Here is a 26,758-nt window from a genome sequence, read left to right as displayed (position 1 = left end):
GTACTAATTTATTACTAATTTGTAGAGTCTTTCCTTCAAAATCACCCGGATACACACACACATTTTTTATTTTTTATTTTGCATAATTTTTGAGAAAAGTAAAATCTCACCATTATTTTTATTTTGAATAATTCTATTTTCCTTTGTCCATAAAGAACAATTTTTTTTCCACTGAAGCTGAGCCTGAGTGGCAGAGCTATTTACTTAGCAAAGACCTTGATGTGTATTAATAAAACGTAGGTCTCAAGTATGAGGCAGAAGTTACATCGATTAGTCCTGTGTCTCAAAGAGTGCTTAAATATTGCAAGCATCCCCCTCTCTTTTCCCCTTCGCTCCTGTATGAAAGTGAGACTATGTGACTTTTTAAATTCACTACAACCTCACTTTGCTGGAAGAAGACTCCTTTTTTGCTTTCTGGTTAAGAGGATCAGAATGACGTATCTTTTTGCTGACAAGTGAATATATATTTAGTCAGTGTTTGAAAAAAAATATCTGTAGTTGATTCTTGAATATGTTCCTAGAGCATGCACAGTTAGAAGCCAATTATGCATACATTTTTAAGATCCATATGGGAAATCAAAGATTCAGGCCCAGAGCCCTAGATATTTCTGTAATTGGTAATTTTGCTTTGTCCTCATATTAGTACCATAGCTACTCATTTGTTACTACGTTCCTTATATCAGGATTTCAGAAGGAAAGGTGACCATCTAAGTTTACATTTAACTGTTTCTTATTTTTAATTAATGGGCTTCCTACTTTTTACCGTACTAAAAGTTGACTCTCCAAAAGCAGTGCTAAGGATGGAAAAAAAAAAACAAAACCAAAAAAAAAAAACAACTTAACAAAAATATTTAAATCATTATCTTTTAAAATTCAACCATGAAGCTCTCCTTTGCACTGAGGATTTCTTACTGCAAGGGTACACAATGGACATGTTAGAAGACTGCTTGACCTTTTGAAAAAAAATATGTCTACAGCATATTCTTCTAGTAAACTGCCACCAAAACAAACCTATTAAAGTATAAAAGAGCTTAGAGGAAACTTCTGAAGCTGCATAGACACACTCAGTGCGTCTTGGGGAGAAAAGGAAAAAAAAGTAGAAGAGGAAGAAAAACTAGACTGTTTGTGAATTTACTGATGAAGCACCACATTGTAATATCCCATATAACATTTACTCTTCTTATTTTGAGAGTGGAACTTGACACACTGTATTTTAGAAAAATTAGGAATATAAAATGTATTTTAGAAACATTTTATAATTGAGAGAACACCGACCAGTTAATCATAATTGCAATTTGGCTATTAAGATACTTGTTTTTCTGGAGTAAGGGTTTGGGGATTTTTTAAGGAAGAAATTTAAGAAAACATTTAGCTACCTAATAGCTAAAAATTGCGAAGCTGATATGAAAAAAAATTCTATAAGCAATGTGTCTAGAAGCAAAACTATCCTAACCACTTAGCAGTGAAACAAATACAGATTAAAATTACAACAACCCATGCAGAAGTAAAGCATCCGAAAATCAACAAGAGTTAATCATTAGGTACAGAAGGCCTTAGAAAATTTATATATATATATTTAAGTTGTATGTTTTAAACCTGTTTTTAAAAGGTCTAGCTCCAGTTGTCCTCGTCAGGTCAAAAAGAAAAGCGTTCCACAGTTCAGGGGCCAGAAGCAGAGACATGGACTGTACCCCTCCTGCTCCTGCAAAATCCAGGCTCCAAAAGCCCCATCCCTGCAGACCTCAGGGGGTGGGATGGCACACAAAGAGGCTCTGAAAGGTATCTGGGACCATGCAATGCATCAAGGGCGTTTGACTGATTCTACTGTTGTTATCAAGTACCCAATGGAATTGCTTATAGTGAATTTGGCAATAATGCCCTATAGAAACAGCACTTTGAACTTATATAGTACCTTTGATCCAGGGATCTAAAAGGAGGGGTTTGTCAGTATTACTATTCCCATTTTACAGAGGGTGAAACCAAGGCAGAGCAGATTTTCTCAAGGTTGTAGAAGAAGGCAGCTGAGAAAGGAAGATGGACAAAGAAATTAACTCTTCCCCCCACACCCTTTCCCCTTTTTTGACTGCTCAAGCCAATCTTCGGGAACACTTTCTCTGGCTCTTATCTTAAATTGGAATCAAATTTCTGATGTCAAGAACAAGGTCTTTCTGCTCATAGCTGCGCCAAATAACTCCCCAGGAAGGTGATGAACACTCACAGCCCACCGGCCTGATCTGGCAGAATTTTATTTGTCGGTTCTTGCCAACAGCTGCCCTCATTCTTGCCCTTCTTTTGACCATTGTCAAAACAGGCAACTGTCCTAAGAGAAAACAGCATGACGAGGAAAGCTGCATTTCTCTACTCTCCAGCTTCAGGGCTGCCCAAGTGGCATTTCTTTTCCTTACTAGTGCTCACCAAAAGTTGCTCACAGCAGAGGAAGGCTGGTGCGTGGATGATTGCTACGCCCTGCAATGGCAGGGGTAGTTGGGAGGAAAACAGGATTTTTTAAATCACCGCTGCCTTTCCAATGTCATATGAGTAGTGACAGCTAACCCACCCTCGGAACTTCTCTCCTGCACCTGCCCCATTGGCAGTTCCACTTCGTCTCTTGTATGCAGCAAGCCTTACATTATCCTCCCAGCAAACCCCCAGCCCAGGAGCAATCCCGTTTTAAAAAGCTCCAAATTCAAAAGAAAGCAGCTTACGTGAAAATCAAGCAGCACTGTGAAAGAAGTTCATTTAGTCTGAGACTACATGTGACTGAATAAATCAAAGGGGAAAAAATCAAATCTTTAAGTGCAACTTCCTAAGTAGAAACTTAGAGCCTGTTTAAAACTGGATTGTCAATGGAAAAAAGCAGGCATAAAGATGTGAACCGCGCATCTCCCCGCTGCAAGAACTGCAGAAACTGGAGTTTGGTGGGAAACAAGAGGCTGCAAGAAGCAAAACAAGAATTAACTCTCCCACATCAGCTCCCGCCAAAGCAAACTTATACTGCGGGAACAAAATAATATCCATTTTTCGCTGGCAACGGATGTTTTCCACAGCCACGTTGGTATATACGGTCGTTGTTTCATGTGGAGGGAGGTGTGAATGTATTTTTCTCTCCCGGTATGTTAAACACAGACTTTGCCAGTGCAAGACGGTGCACGCAAAAAGTCTGTAAAACATCCTGCTGTGCAAGCCCGAGCACGCCGAGAAGAGGCCGCCACGGACGTGCCTTCACACGCCGCCGCGAAAAAGCCTTGTGCAATCCGTATTTTCCTGTTTTTTACCACTCGCTAAAGAAGCGAGGGGCGGGCGGGGAGGAGGTGTTGGGGGGGGGGGGGGAAGTTCGCTTCTCCCATTAAAAAAAAAAAAAAAAAATTGCATAACGAGATACTTTCTTTGGCAACTGCTTCCTGACAAATATTTACAGGGGCAGAGCGGGAGCGCGTTTCCGCCGACGTGAGCGGGGCCCGCCGCCACCTTCCCGGGCTCCCCCCCGGGCTCCGGGATGAGCCCCGGGCCGGGCTCGGCGGCTCTGCCCCATCTCAGCGCCGGGGCCGATTTTCCACTGCAGCCCGAGCGTCTCCCGCACTTCTTGGCGACGCGGGCGTTTGGGAAGACGGAGTTTCCCTACAGTTGGTGCCGTGCATTTAAAAAAAAAAAATTAAAAAAAAATAAAATAATTAAAAACCCTAGGCAAAGAAACTCCAAATTAGACTGGGAAGGGGAAGGGAGTAGGAGAGAGTCACAATGGCCTTTTGCCCCCCACCCACCCCCTGTTCCCTTCCCAAAGCGGGACCCCGGGCTGATCCCCTCAGTCGCATCCCCTCCCTCGCCGCCTCTACACCGCTCAGGACGGCGGCAACTTCGTTCCCGAGCCGGAAACTCGGATCCTCCTTTCCCACCTCCGGAATAAGGTGTCTCCGCCGTACCCCCCCTGCCCCGGCCCTGCCCAGCCCGGCACGGCCCTGCCCAGCCCGGCACGGCCTTCCCCCATCTCGTGCCGCTTCCCCGCTCCCTGTCTCCCTCCGCCCTGGGAGCCGGGCACTATTTCTCCTCCTCCCTCTGCCTGCCCTGAGCGCCGGGCGCCTATGGAATGCCGCGCGCGGGGCCCGGCCGCGGCGGCAGGATACACAGCCGGGCCCGGCGCTCGCTATAAGAACCTCCTTGTGAGCGACGCCATTTTAAGCCTCTCGCTCGGTTCGGCGCTGGGAGCAGCGGCGGCGGCGCTCGGGGGACACAAACACCGCCGCCCCGTACGGTCGCCACCCGGGAGCCAGCGGCGGGGGCACCGCCGTGAGAGAGGAGAAGTAGGAGGCGGCGGAGGTGTGGGAACAAGGAAGGAAAGACGGGCCGGACCGGGATCGCCCGGGCAGCAGCAGCCGGAGCCCGGGGGGACCCTGCGCTCTCTCCTCCTTCCAACGTTAGTGTCGCTTTCTTCGGCGGGAACTTGGGGTAAAGCGGGGCCGCACACCCCACCCCCCCCCCCCCGCCCCGCGGCCGTGAGGGGGTCCAGGGTGTGCCCGGCGGGAAGGACGGGGCTGGGGGAGGGGGGGAGCGGGGGTGGGAGAGAGGTGGGGGGGCAGGAAAGGAAGAGAGAGAGAGGGCTCTTGTTTTTGGGAGGTCCGGACAGCTGCGTGGCTGCAGGAGCAGCAGCTGCAGCTCCCGAGGTGTCTCTTGGGAAGCTCGTCCTGGGGCGAGGGGGTGGCTGCTCGGGTCTGCGGGAGAAGGCGAGTCCCTGCGCCCGGCTCTGCTCTCGTTTGCAGCAGAGCCCGGAGTACTTTAATGACCCTTTTTTATTATCGTTTTAAAGGTTCCTCCCCTTCCATTTTTAGGGAAGTACTAACTCGCCGGTGGGCTGCAGATCCCCTTTGGCGATAGGAGGGGGAAGAGAGCAGGGTACGGGTTTATTTGTACCGAATATAATTAATCACGGTCACTGCAGTCAGCGGGAGATAACTAATCTGTTGCCTTGTGGGGTTTCGGTCTTAGTGGCATTGCATATTTGCTGGAGAGGCTATGCTGCTGCTTCTGGATGTCGCCGAAATGAAGCTTCCCCGGAGCTGAGAGCAATCAAATTAAGTTTTTTAACGCCCACCTTACCAGGGTGTTGTAGGGAATGCCTAGAGCTGCGGGCGGTGTGGGGGCTCCCACGCTCCGAGGAGAAGCGCCCGCTGCTTCCCGTGGCCGGCTGAGGGGACCACGGCGGCTCCCGCCTCCCAAAGTAACGCGTTCCTGAGGTGTGGAGATCAACTTGCGGTTACTCCCAGAACTATCTAGGGCACTTAGTTCTCTAGGAACAGGGTCTCCAGGTGTGTTGTTTTGTGGTTTGTTGTTTTGTTTGTTTTGGTTTTGCTTGTCGTTTGTTTTTGGGTGTTGTGTTTTTTTTTTTTTTAGCGAAGCTTAGTTCATCTCTATTGTGCATGATTAGCTGCTCCTAGCGCAGCAAGTTTTCTTAAATTTAGCAAGACCTTGAATTCTTCCCTAGTTAAAACTCGATGTAAGATGTTGGACAGTTTCTTCTTGTATCTCTTCCCAAAAACCTTCTCTGAAGATTATTCTTTCTGGACAGAAAGGACAGACTGTGTGAAGGTGCCAGAGGCAACTTACTTGTGACTTTAGGAATAGCAGTGTTGATCTTTTTAATCAGCTACTTCTTGATCTCTTTCTTATGGAGCAGCCATTGTTCTGACACTCTGTATATTCCAGACATCTGTGGTCCTCCCATCCCCCAAAGTATGCAAGTGGTGAATGGAAAGAGGCTGGTCTGGTATGCTGAGGTCGACGGACGGAAATCAAGGAGGGGTTTTAGTAAAACAGGATCTTTATGTGCTGAAACTACAGTAAAAGCAAGGAGGAGAAAACTAGCTGAAAGAGTGTCGGGGTTTTCGTGATCCTAAGTTCAGGCGCACCAGACAGCAGCTTCACAGTTAGGATTTTGCTTTTGAATGACAAAAAGGTACTACTGCAAGACTCCAAAAAAAAAGCCTAAGCGGCAAAACTTACTGGTGTGTATTGGCCCAAGTTATAATGTGAATTTCAGTACCTAACAGTCCAGGAGCCTAATGTTGATCTTGCAGTTTTGATAAAAAGGTGCTGACAGCTGCAGGTATGTGACTGCTGTGCCATTTGTCTAATGACTGGTACTGTTGCAAATGAAGCTGCTTAGCTATTCAGGCAAGAGTTGTAGGCTCTCTAAATTCAGCTGTTCAGTACAAAATCATACTGAGTGTCTTTCTGTTCTGGGGTTGTTCTAAAGAAATGTCATATTTGCTCATCTGTTAGTTCCGATATTTTCTGTTTAGGGATAAACTGATATCCAGGGGAATGTTCACTTTGGTCTGTATGGCTGATCATTTCACAAGGTCTGGGGGAGAAATAAGTAAAAATACCATGTTAGAGAGGACAATACCATGTGCTATAGCTTCTAGGAGGGAGGATTTAATACAGAGTAAAGCTTGATTTGAAAAATCAGTTCTTCAAATGCTGTGTTATAGCCTTATCAACCCAAGCTTCATTTTTCTTGCCTAAGCTATGTCTAGATTGGGCTCTTTGCATGGACACCAGCATTTTGCTCTGACTGTGGTGTGTCAGTAACTGGTTTACCAAACCCTGGCTGTGAAGCCTGGTTGCCCTTCAGACATGATTTCTTTCTGAAACATATGTCCACCTATCATGACTCTACATCTGCATTAGCATCCTGAAATACTGTGTTCTGAAGGGTTAAACCTGAGGTTCAGGGGATGTTAAGGCAAGAGGTTAGTACTAGTGGTGTTCTGATTTTGCTGTGTTTTTGGAGTAGAAAGGGAAGTGGAAAGAATGGAGCAGGAAATGGGGCTCTTGGAGGCTTCTGTCTCAAACTGAAGTCTGAATGTGCAGTCTGAAACTCCTGGACAAGGATGTTTCTGCAGAGTATTGTCTAGTAGGCAGGCTACTGTGCAAATACAGCAGTAACCAAAATCACTTGCGTTAATTCATAGTTAAACTGGTAATGCAGGGATTGTGGCGATCGTGCAGTTGCCTGCAGCAAAACTTGTTCTGTGGCTGTGGTAGCCTGCATACCATGGCAGGAAAATCAGGACTGACCTTACTTATCTTGAACATCATACTTCACAAAGCCTGATAAAACCTGTGAGAAACTGTGCAGGCAGCTGTGACTTGTTCCTGGGTCCTCAGAACATGCACTTGCAAGCTCTAAGCCCAGTGCCTTGCTGGCTGACTGGGTGGGAGCCTAGAAATGGCAAACTCCTTGGCAGTAAGTATTGTGTGTGACTCTTCTTGTCTCTTTAGATTAAATTATTTTCCTGGCAGAGCAATATTTCAGATTTTCCAGTTAAACACCAATTGAATTGGCTAGACTTGCCAACATAAGGCAGCCTGACAATGGTTAACTTTTAATATCTGTTTTTGGCACTTGATTTCAAGGTAAAACTTGTGGTGGTCTGTGATCAGGCTTTAGCCCAGGACAGTAATGTGTTAAACTGCGCTGCCACTGTGTAGCCTGTGCTGCTTCTCATGATAAGAAAGGAGCCAGAAAAGTTGTTTTGGTTTTTAGGGTTTTGTGGCTTTTCTTTTTTCACTGAGAGGTAGCTTCAAGTGCAAGGGAGAGAACTAATGGAAGTCTAATTCTGGCATTTTTGTCTTTGTGGAACACCAAGTAGATGAAGTAGGCAGGTGAAACATACCTGCAGCTCAGCCTAACCTCATGAGTCTGTTAACTCTGATGTGACAGCAAATTAATCTTGTGCTTTAGTTGCCTTGGGAAGTATGGGTGCAAATATTACTTTACAGCAGAACTTTTTGTTCATGTTCCAAGTTGACTTTAGGAAACAATGTACATTGGCTGGATTGGTATTGCAGAAGTGAAGTGCTTGCTCTGTTACTTAACACTAAATTAACTTTGAAGCCTTGTTTGAGGACTGATGTAGAAGGGTGAAAGAGTTAATCTCATATTCTATGTTGTTGCATTTAAAAAGCAGTATGAGCTAGCTGGATTTTGCTGGAGTTGGCAAATACACCGTGTGCACTGTACGTGTATTTGCTGGAACCAGCATTTCTGGGCTGACTTTCTGTGCTAAATAGACTTGTATAAATTGGAGAAGTTTGCCAACTCTGCAGCAACTGTAGCAAGTAGTTCTGTATTGTCCTGGCAACAATTCAGGTGCCCTCCAGTGGCCAGAAATCCTAACTTCCTAAAGGTGCTGCTAAAGGCAGCTGCCTTGTCAGTTTCTCTTAATTAAGAGTGAGTTGAAGAAATATATTTTAGTGTCAGACTTCATTAGCGTGTTTGTTGTTTAAACAGTTCTTTTTGGAGTGTTGGTGTGCCTTATTGTAAATACAGAGTTATTCTGACAGACAAGCCACTTTCAGATTCATAAGTATTTCAACAGTGTAATTATGACTAATCACTGGTTTCTTAAACTGTGGAGATTAATGTTTAGCATCTAAGTTCAGGGCTGACTATGTGGTTGCAGTCTGAGAAGAAACTGGATTATGGGTAGATACTTCCTCATTTGGAAGAGACATGGTTTGCTAAGTTGTCCATGTATTGGTGTGGAAATGAGTGTTTCAAGTTAGGTACAAACAGGCCAGAAAGGTATTTCTGTAACAGTGTCTGTTATTAGTGATGCACATGATTGTGTTGAATTACTGTGGAACCATTGTCTTCTTGATACACAAAACTGTGTGGGCAGGGAAACTTGAGGGCTGGCAGTAGTTTTGTTCCTGAACTTTGAGTCTTAAATGAAATTTGGTATAATTGTCTGAATTATCATAGGTTGCCTCTAAATGGTCACAATGGCAACTGTTGTTTTATTGTTTTGGTTTTTTTTTGTATGTGGCTTGTTAAACCTAAAAAATGAATTTTGATCCTGTCTACTGCCAGCTCTCTACTACAGTCATCTTTACTCAGTGATAAGTACGGGCACATGGAGAAAAAGCTGTAAACTATTGCATATTTATTACGGGAGTCCTGCTGGCAGACTAAACCTTGGATAGAAGCACTGGCTCATCCCTAACCAAGGAAGATGGGAGTATGCATAATGTAGATATCTGTGTCCTGCAGATAGAAGGCAGGAGCTCTCTAAGCTGTGATAATAAAACTGCTGTCAATGTTTTGACCAGCCATGAGGATACTCAAACTCAGTGAATGCTGCACAAAGCCCTAGTGCGAAATGTGTGCCAGTGATCCAAAGATCTCAAATCCATTGTTGAACAGAAGTAACTTAGTAATTGTTTTGAGGTTACTTGTTTGTGGTGCTGGTGCTTAGTTGGTCAAAGTAATTGAGACATGAGAGTAATTGGGTTGATAATCTTGTTATGACTTAATGTGAGTTCATAAACTTGAAACTGTCATACCAGTCCTCTAATACTGAGCTCCAAACTGCTGTCAGGGGATTGATATGTACATTATGTGAGGAAGTTTATTACTTTCATTCTCAAGTTGGCTGTGTAATACCAGAGTTGTATTTGAAAGTTTTCACATCATAATATTTAAGATTATCAGCAGCTCCCATCTTGGACAGTCAGGAGGGTACTTGGATGCTTGAGGTCTATTTTGCCAACTAATGAAGTAAAAGTTTTTGCTAGTGCTGTGGTTTACTTGCTGATGAAAAGCTCTCTTAAATCATTACGTTTAAACATGACCTGATGATTTGTCAGCTTGAATGCAGATGCTGCTAATAGCTCTCAGAAATAACCAGAAGTTTCTAGAAAAGACAAATGATAGTGTTTTGTTCACAGATCCTGTTAGAAGCTGCTGGTATAGTTGCCCATAATTTTGAATGTTAAAGATTGGGTTGACAGACCTCTTGTAACTCCTGGATGTTCTCTAGGTAAAGGGCAAAATAAATGAGCTGTGGATGCAAACACTTAATTTCTGAAGTTACAATATCCAGTGCTGTGAAATTTCAGCTCCTGCAGTATGATTTTAAGTAAGATTATGTGACTATGTGAAGAGGTGCTTTCTTTACATTGTATAGGATGTCCAGCTATGTGCCTCTGGCCAGCATCAAGCAAAATTATGTAGGGGACAGCTGATAAGAAATTATGGTGGTAGGTAACTGCTACCAAGTCCATTTAGACATATGTGTCCCATCAGTCTGTAATTCTACCAGAGTTTCTCTAGAGTGTCTTTAGTGTGCATCTCCTTTCTTTCAAAAGGAGAACCTTTATATGATTGCCAGCTTCATGTTTGGGGAGGCTTCCTAGCAGGTTCTACAGTTTCAAAATTTGTCTTTAGAATGATAGTGTAGATCGGGGCCAGGATGAACTTTATTTCTTTTTTAGTAACCTTCCTGATGTGCTTGTTCGGAATTTTCTTCCAGATTCTCATTGTTTTGTACATTAGTTATGAGGTGTTTGTTGGCTGACAGTGGCTCTCAGACCACTGTTAGCTCTTGCTTTATTGAGAATTCAAATGAGTTGTTTTTAAAAGGGTACTTAAACCTTAGTACCTGTGAAGACCCTGATGAATTGCACAAGCTGTTAGTGCCTTCATGCTGTGTTAGTTGCTCAGAGCACAGCACTGACAGGGCTGCAGCTGGAAGAGACCCATCTGCCAGTGAAGTCTCCGACCTCCACTTCTGATACCTTTTGTAATCTGAACTGTCAGTCCTTGCAAAGTTGCTCTTCAGTGATTGACTAAAGCTATCCACATTCTGGGTGGCTTTCTGTACTTCAGGTGAACAAAACACCTAAAATTTGTCTCTTGCTGCACTTGTTTTATAGTCTCGAGTACACTTGAAACTTAGGAGTTGTTAAGCATTGCAAGCTGGGTAGGAAGTATGATTGTTTACTAGTCTTTCTCTTTTAGGAGGAAAGGTAGAACAGGTGAGGTTCTTGTCATATCAGAACACTGTAGTGCTCCAGAGTTTAAGTGTGGCAGGCTGGAGCTTTACAGCTGTTGTAGAGTTCTTGTGGTCCCTTTCCCTCCTCTGTCACATTTGCTTAAGACTGTATTGACTCCAAAACAAGCATCAAGTTTTTTGTAATGTGTAACCGAAGACTTTCCTTCACTAGACATTTTTTGAGGATTATGTTCTCTTTTTAAATACAGCAAACCCAGTGTTTAAGTCTAGTCAAGGCTACATGCAGACTGCGTGCATTTCAGTTCCATCTAGCAGTTGTAATCAACTTGGAGAAGTCTAGCAAGAAACATTTACATATTGTTTGCCTTAGCCAGTGGGCATGTGCATAGAAACTCTGTTCTGTACTCTTGGTCTTAGATTGCTGACATAACTGAAAATAGAGAGGCAACATTTATTTTGTGTGTGGCAGGAAGTGAACTCTTAAAAAGAACACTTAAAAAAGCTAGTGTAGGGAGGTTTTTCTGCCTTTGTTACAGAAAGGAATTTTTAGATAATTTCTAATGCAGAAGACAAAGGCTGAGAAGCCAGAACAACTGATGTAATAGCAATCTGGGATGCCTGAAGGAAAAAGGAAATAATGAATTGAAAATGAAGCAACAAAGAAGAGTGGCTGAAATAGAGGTGACTTGCAGTGGGCATGGGCAGATCTGCACCCCTCTCCCACTTTAAATCTGTGGATTATCTGACCTACTTTGTTGCTTCTTCCAGCATGTCTGAAGGATGTTTAAGGCTTGGAAATTTGAACCTTTTAACCATTGAGGTCAGTAAAGCAGATATTCAGATTTCTTAATTTCCTGAAGTTTGTTAGGAAAAACAAACCTTAGACTTTGTCTTAAGAATTATTAAGATAATTTAAAGACCATTTTAACACTATTGCATATTCTGGGTTCAGAGTCAAATTTATTATGATCTGATTAGCTAAATACTAATAACACTATCTAATACTTCACCAAGCAAGAATAGCTTAGTGGTTGGAGGGAATGATGCTAAGTAACAAATGTTGCTTGGAGAAGACCAGAGCAATTTTGTCACAAGGTTAAGTTTAAATGAGTTTGTTCAGTTGCAGTCCAGGATCAGTAAGATGGATTTCAGTGTGGGGCTGTGGCATTCAGGTCAAGATTACTGGTAGCTTGTAGTTTTCAATGGAACTTCTGAAATAGTTCAAGTTGCTACATCTTGGCACAACACTTAAACATAGTAATCCTGCTTCATCTCCTGCCATGGCGCTTCTTCTGAAGTAGTAGTGAAGGCTAGGGATGAATGTTTCTACCATGTAACCCCCAAAAAAGAAGTAGAAAAGTTTTAAAGCTGTGAAAGCCTATAGTTGGTTTCCCCCCCCCCCCCCCCCCCCCTTTTAGAGGAAAAAGACTGCATGGTTTGAATTGTTTCCCTTTGATATTACATACTGTCTAAAACTCTTCCACTAGGTTAAGGTGTCCTGTCATAAGCCATCTGAAGACATTTTTACATAATATTAAAAATCACCCTGTTAAAAGCAGAAGGAAGCCTGACATTAATATAAAATACATGAAGGTTTATACTGCTGTTCCTAGTACTGATAATAAGGTAAACCTTAATTTTTCTGTCTCTTAAAATACCAAGGTGGTGCCTTGCTTTGTTTGATACGGTAGCTTACAGCCCATAACCATTATTCAAGGGCCACTTTGCAGTGTGTTTCATAGTAGCTTTTGTCCATTCAAGTTCTTAAAGCAGTGGTGTGCAGAAGTCAGTATTGGTGGGTGACTAATTTGTCAATAGTCAAGGCCTTCTAATATTTGCATATAACTAACTTCAAAATAATCTACATTCACTGTATGTGGCTATTTCTTTTAGAGGAGATGAAGTGGCTGAGGACTACAAATGCTACTATTTGAGACAGACTATGGGAATGCTCTTCAGTATTTGTTTACTAGATATGGAAATGTATTTCAGGAAGACTGTTGTTTGTAATCCTCTATGGTATCTTTGTACAAGAAAAATAAATCTTTTAAAAATGCAGTCTTCAGAGTGAAATTCAAGCACGTTCTGTACCTATTTTCAAATAAAGTATCTTCTGTTCATTTTTTACAAAAAACTGTAAACCCCAGCTGTTATTCCTTCCACAAGCTTCTAACATTCCTTAAAACACACATCACCAAAATTGTCCTTGCAAGACTTCTTACCAGTCTTACAGAAAGCATTTGGTACATGAAAAATCTCCAAAATTACCTACAAATGTACTTTTACCAGAGCTCAATAAAGCCAGATAAAAATTCTTCCGTTTTCTTTAGAACCTGCAGGATGGGTATGGGAGGAGAGAACTTTATTCACATTTGGATAAGGAATAATTAGAAGTTTACAACAGTTTGGATCACATCTTCATAAGGATAAGATCAGTAGAAGTAGGTCCTGTCTGTTGCAAGTGTTTGTATCTGGGGCTTAGGTTAGATCAAAAATTGCCTAGAGACAGTTCAGCCACTCCTGCCTAAAGTGCTTTTTTCCTGATGTTTCCACATCAACATCCAGTACTGTCTTACTTGGATGATTCTTCCTCCCCCACATTTTGTTTTCCAGACAACAGGCTAACAACTTCCAGGGAAAGATTAAAGAGTTGTTTTGTTGTGATTTGTTGTTTAATTTCTTAATTGGATATATTTTACGAATTCCCAACTTGAAAATGAAGGTTAATTAGGAAGCTTCTGCTATATTAAGAACTGAAATATAAGGACTTAGGTCATAGAAATGAGTGCTCTCTGGTGTTACTAGCTGTGGAACTGCTGTTGCCTGTATATTTTGGCTATGGATTTTTGTAAAACAGATATACAGGTAACAACATTGGCAAGCAGCTAAGACCAGTCATAAAATCAGACACAAAGGATGCTTTCAATAACACCTCGGGAATTGTTACAATGACTTCAGAGCACTTGGAGAAAGACTATTTTTCAGTACAGGTGTTTTTCTTCCCTTGTGTGTAGGTGATACACATTTTTAACTGCCGTGACTGTCGGACAATGATCTACTTCTTCTGTGTAAGCAAATGTATCATTCAGAACTGGTGGGTAGTTTAAAGATCCAGGTGCTTGGCCTGTCCCAGATGACACAGAGACAAAGAACAGGATAACAGGCTCAGGAGGGGTGTGCAGTAATTCATAGTGTTTGGATGGATCAGTCTGGATTTCTCGTGCAAGTTTTAATAACATACTGCTCTCAAAGGATTTATGGCAGACTTTGACTTGCTTTCTAAGGGTAGCAGGGGTGGAGAGGGAACTGCTTATCATATCACTCAGGTGTAATTTGAGTCAATCTTAAAGAAGAGAATTGTTCAGATTTCAGAGTTACTGTAGGCTTGTTGACTTTCTTGGCGTATGCCTAACTATTCATCAGAATCAGAAATTAATAAAAACACATGATCAGAAATAATACTTCTTTTACCCCTTTTGCAAATCAATAATATTGAATTATCTTCTATAGTAATCAGAAATTATTAGCTCATGTGCTTTCTAAGCTTGCAGATGCTATGTAATACAGCCTAGTGCGAGGTCTTGAATTGCGTGACTTATTTAATATGTGGTCTAAAAAGCCCCAGGCTTCATTTAAACCCAAAACTGCTCATGCTTGCTAAGCAAGTGGATAGTCTCATGGTGCTGGAGGAGCTTTCTGAGAAGAGTTGAGTCCCAAAGCTCCTAGCAGTACATTTATGTGAACTGCATAAGATAATATTTATCAGAATTGCTACTTCTGAGTGCCTGCTAGCCTTCAAAAATTGCAAAGCAATAGCTTGCAGCTATGCTCAGGTTTGTTTGTAAAGTATACTGAGGCCTTCTGTCTCTTCCTGATGGTTGGGATATGTTTGGCTAACCTTGTACTGATCCAGTTTGTCAAGAAAACAAGCAGCACAAATGTTTGTACCTAGCCTGGTGGTGTCACTCCCTTTGTAAGTGTGTTAGTTAACCTCAAGAGTGACAAATGGGAAGACAAAGTCAGCAGCTTGCTTGGACTCGGTTTACCCCTTTGTAAAATTAGAAAGGAATGTGAAGGGAAAGATGAGAGACTGTTTAAGTGCAGAAAACCTAAAACCAAACCCTGGCTACTTTTGTTTGGCAGTTAGTTTGAACTTTTAGGATTAAACTACCGATTCTTCATCTAAATAATAATAATAAAAACCTACAGGAATTACTGGGGTCTACAGGTGTATGAAATGCAGATCAGGATGTTGGAACTTGCACACGCAGCTAGTATGCTGATCAAGGGTCAGCATTCCAAATACTTGAATGTCTGACTGCTAATGCATTTCTGAACACTTAGTATTCTTCACTGCTGTTTTTTAGATGTTCATCAGTGTTGTTTTGGAACAGTGCTGCTGTTCAGTGGCTACTCTGGTCTGTTGGATTTTACCTCATGGCAGAGCTGCTCTTCTGATCTCTTCAGGCTGCTGAAACTGAAATACCAATTTCAGAGTGCAGTTGCTTTAAACCAGTTGTCTTCATTGATGCAGAATTTAACAGTGGAGAAAAGTATAAATGTTCTTCCCAACCCCCTTATTGCGTATGGAAATCTCAGTTGGTATTTGCCATCTCAAAGCATGGTCACTGGTCTTGACATAGTGGTAAATAAACTTCAAAAACAGTTTGGTGATCTTTTTTTAGTATACTCCTGATGGGAGGTGATGGGAAAGTTTATTGTAAAAATAACTCTATTCTGTGCTAAGCATATTGAAAATTTCATATAGCAGCTAGAAATGCCAAATTTTTTATTGGAAGTGTCACATCTGATTTTAGAGTGAGGACTACAGGGAGCGAAGATACAAATCTTACTGCTGTTCCCTTCTTTCTGTTTGGAAGGTATTCATGGAACTCACAAAGTAATGCAGAAGACCTGTGAAGAGCTATCAAGCTTTTGTATAGGCACTTTCTCAACTTAGCTACTCATTAGAATTTTTTAATCAATGGTGAACTGACAGCGTGACTTAAGTTTTTCTTTCCCCTTGCCACTACTACTCTCAAACTCCTAGCAGCATGTTAATTGTTGGAAGAATCCATGGGTAAGGGACTGGAGAAAGTGTCTGTATTTTTAGCACATCCTCCGTGACCATTGTCAAGAGCAGACTCTGAGTTGGCCAGTCTCTTCCAGACTGTGGAGAAGGACCAGTTCAGAGTTTCCAGCTGCACAGCAGGATGCTTATTGTATGTTGTGAAATGTTTTATATGAGCTTAATGCTGTTTATCTTCTGCAGATGCAGATCTACTGTCCATTTTAAAAGAGCCAGGGCAGGATTTCTGCCAAAAGTTGGGGAGTGCAGAGTCAGGACAAACAGCACTGGCATTTGTACAGCCAAGCAACAAGATTGCTCAGGAGCTGCTGGAGTATTTTGCAGCTGGCTCAGAGTCAGTGAAGTACAAATTTATCCCACCTATCCAGTGAGACTTTTAAAACTGCAGGCCTGCCCTCTGTTTAATTATGATTTTCAAAAGGTGCTCCTGAAGGACACTCTTAAACTGGGAAATCTGTCTTTACACAAATCCAGGGTCAGGTGGACATTGTTCTCCTGACGCAGCACTGCAGACCTGTCCTTTCAGGGATTAGTGTATTGCTTTTACTTCATCGTGCAGGAATGTTTTGATCGGCACAGCTCTAACACCTAACAGCACAGTGAAAGCTGATGGTTGCAAGGGATGGTTTTGCTCCCTGCACAAGCTACCACTACAAATGTTTGTGCTTGGCTGGCTCCCAGAATAAGGTGTCACCAGCTCTGTCTGTGCTGGAAACAGTGTGGGACTGTGGGGGAAAGGGGAGCAAATGACATAAAAGTGACCCATTGTGGAGCTGTAGCCTTGAATCTCTATTTCTGGGTTATTGAAGAGATAAGTACAGATTTTTGGTACAAATACTTCCAAAGTGCTTGGTGACATTGAATGGAGATGCATACAGAAAATTTAGATAGGACATTTGATGAAGCCTTCTTGCCCCCAATTATCTTTGCTTTCTGTGCAAAAAATAAAGTGAGTTTGGTGACTCAATGTGTATGCAAATTTTTAGTTTTAACTTCAAGGAAGAGTTTTTTTGTAGGAAGTAACCTTTATTCTTATAGCACAGGAAGGGAAAGAAGGAGGATGTGCAGTTATAACTCTCCAGGTAGTCTTTGTGCAGGTTGCCTTACACTGTCATTTCAACTGTCCCCATGAAAATTCATGTAGCCCTGTATCAGACAGTTCTTCTAGTATCTTCTAAGTAGTTTATCTTTGAGGGAAATGAAGAAGTCTGACATTTAGCCATTGTCTATGTGGCATCTCCAAACTGGAATTTAATGTCTGGACTTCATTTAATGCAAAGATAGAGTAAAAAGTAGCTCTGTCATGGTCAGTCTTCAATTCTTGTTCTCTTGCAGTGCTGAGAGTATCTTACACATAAGACAGAAGAAGTCTGGGTGATACATCATGTTCTTTTGCATGTCTGTCCATGGGGGTTTGCTAATTAACATTTGAGGATACTCACTGTAGTAATGAAATGGCAAGATGTGCCAAGTCTTAGTTTGCAATTCCAGTGTTCTAATGTGAAATCCTGTCTTACTAGCTCTGATTATAGTAAGTTCTAACCTTGTTCCTTTTTAGGATCTCTGAAAGGGTGCAAGAAAGAGTTCTGGGAGCATAATAAGGAACATGGCAACTCAAGGTACGTAATGCATTACAATTTCTGTTACTAGAATCTAGAAGACTCCTTATTCCTCTCTCTTTAACTTTTCAGTCACTTAGATTGAATAACATCTGCTCTATAAGAGTAATTACTACCTTACACTGGAAATCAAACCTGCAGACAAATTTGTTGTAAGGTCAGGACAGCCACAATAGCAATGATTGTTCAGGCTGTTCCTCAGGTTTACATGTCTGCATTGGTTCAACATAAAGCCTCAGTTTAAAGCTGCTGCTCACTTGCAGTGCTGGGTTGAGGAAGTTGTTTATAACACTTTATTTTAATTTAAAATCTCTGTCATCTCTTGTAGGATTAATATATGCTGGAGTAATTTAACTAGACTTAATTATTCACCAATGATTTCTTGCAGCTGACTTGATGGAGCTGGATATGGCAATGGAGCCAGACAGAAAAGCAGCAGTCAGTCATTGGCAGCAGCAATCATATCTGGACTCTGGTATCCATTCTGGTGCCACAACAACTGCTCCCTCCTTGAGTGGCAAGGGAAACCCCGAAGAAGAAGATGTGGACACAACACAAGTGCTGTACGAGTGGGAGCAGGGATTCTCTCAGTCCTTCACCCAGGAGCAAGTTGCAGGTAAGGCCTTTTCTATCACACCAGTTTGCTTGGACATGCAGTTTAACAATACAGAAACCTAGCTACTCAATTACTGCCAGTCTGGATGATGAGCTTTTTATTCCTAGTTTGAGGTTATTATGACTTGCCTTGTTTTCAGATATCGATGGCCAGTATGCAATGACTAGAGCTCAGAGGGTGCGTGCAGCTATGTTCCCGGAAACCCTGGATGAAGGAATGCAAATCCCATCCACACAGTTTGATGCAGCTCATCCAACTAATGTGCAACGCCTGGCTGAGCCATCCCAGATGTTAAAACATGCTGTTGTTAATTTGATAAACTACCAAGATGATGCTGAACTTGCAACTCGTGCAATCCCAGAACTGACCAAACTGTTGAATGATGAGGACCAGGTAAGTATTTTCTTTGCCTGGGTAAAGCTTGCTTTTGGGGCACATTCAGTGACCTTAAAATTGAAAGCTCTATTCAAACACTTGTGTTAGGTGGTGGTGAACAAGGCTGCAGTTATGGTTCATCAGCTGTCCAAAAAGGAAGCATCTCGCCACGCCATTATGAGATCTCCTCAGATGGTGTCTGCCATTGTACGTACCATGCAAAACACAAACGACGTGGAGACAGCCCGGTGTACTGCAGGGACACTACACAACCTCTCACATCACCGTGAAGGCTTGTTGGCAATCTTCAAATCAGGAGGCATCCCTGCTTTGGTTAAAATGCTGGGGTATGTGCACTACTGCTATGAGGCAGTACTTGTGTTCTGCAGTTGGGTCTGCTAGGAGCAGGTACTCATGAGGATTTTCCCTTCTTTAGGTCCCCAGTGGACTCTGTGCTGTTCTATGCCATTACAACTCTTCACAATCTCCTGTTACATCAGGAAGGAGCCAAGATGGCTGTCCGTCTCGCTGGTGGGCTGCAGAAAATGGTGGCCTTGCTCAACAAGACAAATGTCAAATTCTTGGCCATCACAACAGACTGCCTTCAGATTTTAGCATATGGCAATCAAGAAAGTAAGGTAGGTGTCTCTGGTGCTGAAGTAGTTAAAATGAGCAAGCTTGTGATGAATGGCCTGACAGTTCTTGTGTACTGAACTGCTGACTGAATCTTCAGCCACTGGCTTTTGTCAGTCAGTCCTGACCTTGTAAGAGGGGAGTGATAAGGAGTTACCTTGCAGAAATGCTGCTGTGCTTATAGTGAGATTGTAAAACTTACAGTCCACATAAGCAGATGGGAATGTTTTTTTAGGGAACTGTAACTATGAGGGGTGTAAGCCAGCAACGTTTACTATCTGCTGACATGTGTAGGAAGTGACAGACAAATATTATTTTTGCTGTCTTTCAGCTGATTATTCTGGCAAGTGGCGGGCCCCAGGCTTTAGTAAACATAATGAGGACCTATACGTATGAGAAACTATTGTGGACCACAAGTAGGGTGCTGAAGGTGTTGTCAGTCTGCTCCAGCAACAAACCTGCTATTGTTGAGGCTGGTAAGTACATTGTACTCATGATAACTTAAAAATCCACATAGCACTTTGGGATCAGTTCATTCCACCAAGAACAGCAACTGCCAGCATCAAAAAATGAACTTGGGTTGGTCCTTAAGTCCATAACCATGTTTGGAGGCCTTTAGTATACAGAAGTATAAAAGGGTGGCTGTTTTTAGTAACTCCGCTGTGTTGTAAACTGGGTGATGTTAGTGGCTGAGTGTTGTCAGGATGCATCCCCGAGAATATGCACACATTTAAAAGGCCCAGTGTCACACAGGGAATTTCAGGGAGTTATTTTCCTATGTGAAGAAGGGCTAGGGCCCAGCCACATTGTGATATTAAGGACAAGAAGGATCCAAAAGCTTGCAATATTTTGCACTCAGATGTCAAGGAGCAGAAGGACATGACTTCTCACAAGGTGAACATCAGAGTATGGTGACAAATCTGAGTAACCGTGTCAAATCTGTACCATCTTCCAGGTGGGATGCAAGCTTTGGGGCTCCACCTCACAGATCCAAGCCAGCGTCTTGTCCAGAACTGTCTCTGGACTCTGAGAAATCTGTCAGATGCTGCAACAAAGCAGGTAAAGGGCTTGTCTGAGGGATCAAGAGCAAAAATCAACATAGTGGAAAAGAGGAATTAACTTTTTCTTCCCTCTTTTTCTGCAGGAGGGCATGGAAGGCCTTCTAGGAACTTTAGTTCAGCTTTTAGGATCAGATGATATTAATGTTGTGACTTGCGCTGCTGGCATCCTTTCTAACCTTACCTGCAATAATTACAAGAACAAGATGATGGTATGCCAGGTTGGTGGCATCGAGGCTCTTGTGCGCACAGTTCTCCGGGCTGGAGACAGGGAAGACATCACAGAACCTGCAATTTGTGCGCTCCGTCACCTCACCAGCAGACACCAAGAAGCGGAGATGGCTCAAAACGCAGTTCGTCTCCATTACGGACTCCCAGTGGTGGTAAAGCTGTTGCACCCACCCTCACATTGGCCTTTGATCAAGGTAAATAATGGTTAAAAGCCACCAGAGCTGAAAGGGAAAACTGTTGCTCTTTAAAATGTAACTTTGAAAGTGAAAGAATACTTTGTTTCCAAGGTGTTGGGGATACAATTTGTCTGATGGAGAAGTTGCTTCAGTTGAGCAACTTAGTGTTTTCTCTTAGAGATTTAAACATCTGAGATGAAGTGGTTAAAAAAAGAAGTCACTAACAGTAAGCACACCCCTCCTGCTCTTTTATTCCTGTTTATTTTATCACCCGTTCCTTACCTGCAGGCTACTGTTGGCTTGATCCGCAACCTGGCTCTGTGTCCTGCAAACCACGCCCCGCTGCGTGAACAAGGTGCTATTCCAAGGCTAGTGCAGTTGCTGGTTAGAGCACACCAGGATACCCAGCGACGCACCTCCATGGGAGGGACACAACAGCAGTTCGTGGTGAGTGCCCTCCCCTGACACTGCATCTCTCAAACTTCTCTCCAACTCCTTGTTTGTCAGTGCACCTCAGCCCTGTAGTGCTTGGGCTAAAGAACTATTGTATTTGCTCTAGTTCACATTATTCTCTGTGTGCTGATAACTCTGTCTTCCCAGACCTGAAATTTTTCTTAAATCAGAATGACAAAACTTTGGTTCTTACTTTAATAACATCTTGAGCGTTTAATTCTGAATGTTAGAGCTCACAGAAATTCTGGTACTGCCTACTCTGGCAAGCCAAGTACTTGTCTACCAAGAAACCAGAATTCCCTCCTCCTTCTCAGAAGAATGGGGGTTTAAGAATGCTATCACAGCTTATTGCATATTTGCAAGGGTGCTTAGAGCTGTAAAAGTACTAAGAAGTTGTGCAGGCTCCATACTTGTTACCTCTTTGGGTTCCAGGTCAGTGTGACAAGATCAGTGTCAATTTGGTTATTTTTATCCTGTTAAACACATTAACAAAGTGGGGGGGGGTTTGCTTAGCACAGCAAATGGAAGCAGCATCTACTGGTACAAGAGTTAATGTAATTAACATATAACTAATAATGTAGTTAATTCATGCAGAGGCAGGAAGGGACTGCCAGGCTAATCCAGGTTGTAGAAAGAGAGATGGTGTTATCAGAGGGCAAGTTCATAATAAAAGCCATTCACAGAGGCATTCCACTGGGATGCTTCACATACTGAAATTGGGTGGGTAAACTGGGTTGACTCGCAGCTGGGATTTTAAGTTTGAAGGCCAGCAGTTAGAAGAAGGGGAATGAGTTTGATTCGTTGAAACTGCTGATTGGGTTTTTGACAATCACTTAAGAAGAGAGCATACAATAGCTCAAATTAAAGAATGCCTTTTCTCTCCCTAACTAGGAGGGTGTGCGTATGGAAGAAATTGTCGAGGGCTGCACCGGAGCCCTGCACATTCTTGCACGTGATGTTCATAATCGAATCGTAATCAGGGGTCTAAATACCATTCCACTATTTGTGCAGGTGAGTGAGAGCTCAAGACAGCACTACAGTACATATCAGGAAAAGAAGTAAAATAGCTCTTGCACTTCCTGGATAGAACTATTAAGTCAGAGTGTGCTGAAGAGTTTGTTTCCAGTGGAAGAGCTAAAGAACCCTTGTGTTTTGGTTGCAGTTGTTGTACTCTCCCATCGAGAATATCCAGAGAGTAGCTGCTGGCGTACTTTGTGAACTGGCTCAAGACAAGGAGGCAGCTGAAGCAATTGAAGCTGAAGGTGCAACTGCTCCTTTAACAGAATTGCTTCATTCTAGGAATGAGGGTGTTGGTAAGTGAACTTAAGACTGGTTTTATACTTGTGTTAGAAGAGTTGATAGAAGTCTTGACCTCCGCTAAAATCACTCTTCCTTTTGGCAGCAACCTACGCAGCTGCAGTGCTGTTCAGAATGTCTGAGGACAAACCACAGGACTATAAGAAGCGACTTTCGGTTGAATTGACAAGCTCCCTGTTCCGGACTGAGCCAATGGCTTGGAACGAGGTGAGTTCTGTGATCTGTGTTAACAGTTCCCTGGGGAGAGCTCACTTCTGTGTTTTCCCTCCTTCCACCAGTGAAGTGTAGATGCCATCAGTGATGCAGGCCTAGCTTTACACTGCTGTGTAGTAGCTGTACCTTCTTTACTCTCTCTCTCTGTTCAGGTGCAGTGAACCTGTGGTAAGCAGCCTTCAAGCTGCTTTTTCCCTGGCAGATGGGAGGAGTCTGTTCTCTGCTGCTGCTGCTGAAGTGTTAATGCTCATTATGCGTGCTAGTGTGCAACCCTGTATACAAGAACTTTGTTCTTTTCTGTGTTGCTTGTCAAAACCTAATGAACTCTGGATGCAAAAATAGAAACATGAGTGATATGAGGGAAGCATAAATATAAAACATATCCTGTGAGGCTTCCATCAAGCCAACAATGCAGGATTAGTAATCTTGGGCTGGAAGTGCAACTTGTTCTGAGAACTGAGATTTCAGACTTGAATATGTTTGCAGGCTCATTATCACACATGGCTTTTTTTCATTTTTAATGGACTGCACAGTAAATTGAGCTTGAAGTCATTCTATGTGCATGGAATACAGGGAAGGCTTCACTCATTCTTTGTCTTCCCACAAATTCTTAAGATTCAGGAACCTGTCTTGTATGTATCTACTACATAAGGCGCAGTAACCTTTAATTTATACTATTTTAGTGCTTACATTTCTGTTTTCCTGAAATCTGTATCTACCACAAGAATGCATGGGGGGGAAAAGCTAAAATGGAATATCTCTTTGAGATTGGAGTTAGCCAATTGCTCTGCAGGCAGGCAGTAACTTCTGTAACTGAACAAATGGGAGAGGTTCCTTCAGAACTCTTAAAAGCTCTGTTGCTGGCTTGGGAATATCTGACTTGCAGGATCTGGACAGGTGTACCTGTGGAGTGTTCCTAGACCTGTCCCATCTTTTTCACTCTCAGAATCCTCCCTCCAGTGATCCGTGGATTCCTAAATCTGGCTATTACATGTTCAATGCAGATACGTAGCTAAAAAGGCATTTCATGTTCACAGCAGTGCTGCAGTGCTCACTGCAGAGGAGTTGTTTAAAGGGGTTTGGGGCAAGCTTCACAGCTTTTTAAACCCAGAATTACTGGTGTTGGCTGAAAGACCTGATGTTAAAACTGTTTTGTAATTCTCTGTTATACACATAGACAGCGGATCTTGGACTGGATATCGGTGCCCAGGGAGAGCCTCTTGGATACCGCCCAGATGGTACGTGTCTTCTGTTCGCCTTGACTAAACTTTCAATTGGATGAAGTCAAGTCATAGATTTTAAAGGAGAACTGAAAATGGGTGAAGAGTGAATTTACTCTTCAGCAAGGTATTGCAAACTGGCAGGAAAATGGGGAACTGCCAGTTAAAATAACTGGTTTCTGCAACACCACTGGCAGCACTGAAATGGGCGCCGTATGAACATGCAAAACCATGTCTCTTGTCTGAGTCCTGTGGGAACACCTCCTGCTGAGCTGTTGTTTCCAGAAATCTTTTCCATTCCTTACAAATGGACTTGACAATTCCAATAGTGCAGTTTTTTTAAAAAACAACAAAGCTGCTATTGAATGCGTTAGTCTGTAAGTGTCTATAGATTTGAGTGCAAGCCTATCCCTAAGGATTCTGAGCTATTTTTGACTAGGCTTACAGAAGCAAGTCCACAGTCTTGGAGCCTGGTTTTGCTGTAGTATTGTTGAGTTTTAGTACTGTTGATTGTGCAGACTAATGGCTTGGCTGGAATCTGCTCGTGCTTCTGACTGCAGTGTGCTTTGTCTGCAGAATCCTACTGGAAGGCTTTTCCGAACAATGGAATAGCTGTTAAGGGCAGGCACCAGATTGTGTTGAACTTGGCTGAACTAGAAAACAATTAGATGGCTACATGATCTCCTCACACACTGATACTTGCAGCTTCTGATGCATCTAACATCTGTTAACATTATGCTTTTTTTCCCTCTGCCACCTTTAACTTTCTTAGATCCTAGCTACCGTTCTTTCCACTCTGGCGGATACGGTCAGGATGCCTTGGGTATGGACCCTATGATGGAACATGAAATGGGTGGCCACCACCCTGGTGCTGACTACCCAGTTGATGGTCTGCCAGATCTTGGCCATGCCCAGGACCTTATGGATGGGCTGCCTCCAGGTGACAGTAATCAGTTGGCCTGGTTCGATACTGACCTGTAAATCATCCTTTAGGTAAGAAGCTCCAACCTTGAATTTAAAAACAAAACAAAAAGAGAAAAACAGCTGACTGGACTGAAGACTTGGTTGGCAGGGAGGGATTGGCTTGATTGGGTCCCAGTGTGCCAGAATAATGAATAAATGCTCTGGAAACAAACAATGAGCACACTCCAAACTGACTTCTGCCGTGAAGTGTGGAAGTAATTAACTGTAATGTCTTGTGCACCGGCTTCATGCAGTCTTCGTGTGTTACAACAGCCCTTTACAACGCGGGAGCACTGACACCTGTGTTTTTTCTCTTTGCAGCTGTATCATCTGAGTGAACTTGCATTGATTGGCCTGTAGAGTTGCTGAGAGGGCTCGAGGGGTGGGCTAGTATCTCAGAAAGTGCCTGACACACTAACCAAGCTGAGTTTCCTATGGGAACAATTGAAGTAAACTTTTTGTTCTGGTCCTTTTTGGTCGAGGAGTAATAATACAAATGGATTTTGGGAGTGATTCAAGAAACGAAGAATGCACAAGAATGAATTGCAAGATGGAATTTATCAAACCCTAGCCTTGCTTGTTAAAAATTTATTATTTTTTTTAAATCTCTGTAATGGTACTGACCTTGCTTGCTTTGGAAGTAGCCTTTCTTTTTGCAGTAATTGTTGTTAGTTTTTTTTTAAAGTCTCTCGTAGTATTAAGTTATAGTGAATATGCTACAGCAGTTTCTAATTTTTAAGGATTGAGTAAAGGTGTAGAACACTAATTCATAATCGCTCTAACTGTATTCTGAATAAAGTGTAACATTGTGTAGCCTTTTTGTATAAAAAAACTAGACAAATAGAAATGGTCCAATTAGTTTCCTTTTTAATATGCTTAAAATAAGCAGGTGGATCTATTTCATGTTTTTGATCAAAAACTTTATCTGGGATATGTCTGGGTAGGGGCCAGTAAGAACTGTTTATTTGGAACCTTGTATTGGACAGTTTACCAGTTGCCTTTTATCCCAAAGTTATTGTAGCCTGCTGTGATACAGATGCTTCATGAGAAAAATGCAGTTATAAAATGGTTCAAAATTAAAGTAAACTTTTAATTCATTCTGTGTCAAATTATTTCACATCACAAAATATATTTGTGTGTTAAGAAATAGTCTGGGACTTGCACAAGCACTTTAGTGGAGGGAGCCAAGAATAATTTACCTCTTTGATCCCACTATGGCACAGTTACCCTTCATAGCCTGGAGGTTTCCTGCTGCAGACCTCTGTGGCACCAGCCTGCCCCTGCTTTGCTTTGGCAGGTTCCTCAGCATGGGGCAGGTCTAGCCAGATGTGAGGCAGCTCCACTTTGTGCCAGGTCTGCCAGCCCCACATCTCTCTGGGCTTTACAAAGGGCAGACAGCCTCTTGCCTCAGTTCCCCTCAGAGGTGCCCAACACTAAGGGTCAAAGAGCCCTTGCCCACAAGCTCTCAGCTGGGTCAGAGCCCTTTTTAGGTGTGCTCAGTGTTCAGCTGCTGTGCGAGACAAAACCTGTGTGTAACTGGCTTCCCTGGAGGCAGCTCCTGTGTGACTGCAGGGGGACAAAGTGGTTCTGAGACTGCCGGCTCAGGCTGCACATGTGCACCGTGCAGCTGTCACCAGCTCTGTGGGAACAGCACTCCCAGGCACTTCCACTGCAGGCAGCAGTTTGCCAGCAGGAGATCAGAGCAGGCCTTGGCTGCAGAGGCTCCTCGCTCAAGATGCTGAAAGCTGAAGGGAGCCACACCAGCCGGCTTCCCCTTCTGCTGCAGAGGGAGAGGGCTCACACAAGGAATTCAGCTTTGTTCCTTGCAGCCACACTTGGCTACTTGACTTTTACTGTAAAACACTACACCAAATAATAGCCGGCACTTAACTTTTCCCTGTTGCTAATAACTCCAGCTGTCAAGCTATGAAAGATAGTGGTATTTGAAGTAGTGTAAGAAAACAATTCCTGTAAGACACACAAGGTGAAATCTGTTTAC

The 26,758-nt window shown here is 42.8% G+C and overlaps 1 protein-coding gene across 2 annotated transcripts; it reads left to right on the top strand.

Annotated features, from left to right (window-relative positions):
• Positions 1 to 4,179: 4,179 nt before the first annotated feature.
• On the top strand, positions 4,180 to 25,856 carry CTNNB1 (catenin beta 1). 2 transcript variants are annotated; one of them, XM_058831548.1, is made up of 15 exons: positions 4,180 to 4,411; positions 17,444 to 17,504; positions 17,893 to 18,120; positions 18,260 to 18,513; positions 18,604 to 18,842; positions 18,932 to 19,133; positions 19,460 to 19,604; positions 20,084 to 20,187; positions 20,273 to 20,611; positions 20,882 to 21,040; positions 21,938 to 22,057; positions 22,209 to 22,359; positions 22,449 to 22,570; positions 23,754 to 23,814; positions 25,081 to 25,856. In XM_058831548.1, exons 2-15 carry the CDS (start codon positions 17,492 to 17,494, stop codon positions 25,095 to 25,097), a joined length of 2,154 nt encoding a protein of 717 aa, XP_058687531.1. In that variant the 5' UTR covers positions 4,180 to 4,411; positions 17,444 to 17,491; the 3' UTR covers positions 25,098 to 25,856. The 2 variants fall into 2 exon arrangements, with proteins under 2 accessions (XP_058687531.1, XP_058687530.1); XM_058831547.1 differs by lacking the exon at positions 25,081 to 25,856 and adding an exon at positions 24,569 to 24,789.
• The last annotated feature ends 902 nt before the right edge of the window (positions 25,857 to 26,758 follow it).

Source organism: Poecile atricapillus, chromosome 2, assembly GCF_030490865.1.
Source record: "Poecile atricapillus isolate bPoeAtr1 chromosome 2, bPoeAtr1.hap1, whole genome shotgun sequence".
In the NCBI taxonomy this organism is placed as follows: Eukaryota; Metazoa; Chordata; class Aves; order Passeriformes; family Paridae; genus Poecile; species Poecile atricapillus.
The sequence above is the reverse complement of the archived record's forward strand: the minus strand, read 5'-3'. Positions and strand labels throughout refer to the sequence as shown.

What these genes read in the sequence shown, in the direction of transcription:
- CTNNB1 (XM_058831547.1), top strand. An exon ending in CAGATGCTGCAACAAAGCAG is followed by an intron (nt 20,188 to 20,272) that starts GTAAAGGGCTTG and finishes CTTTTTCTGCAG; the next exon opens with GAGGGCATGGAAGGCCTTCT. An exon ending in GGACACAACAGCAGTTCGTG is followed by an intron (nt 21,041 to 21,937) that starts GTGAGTGCCCTC and finishes CTCCCTAACTAG; the next exon opens with GAGGGTGTGCGTATGGAAGA.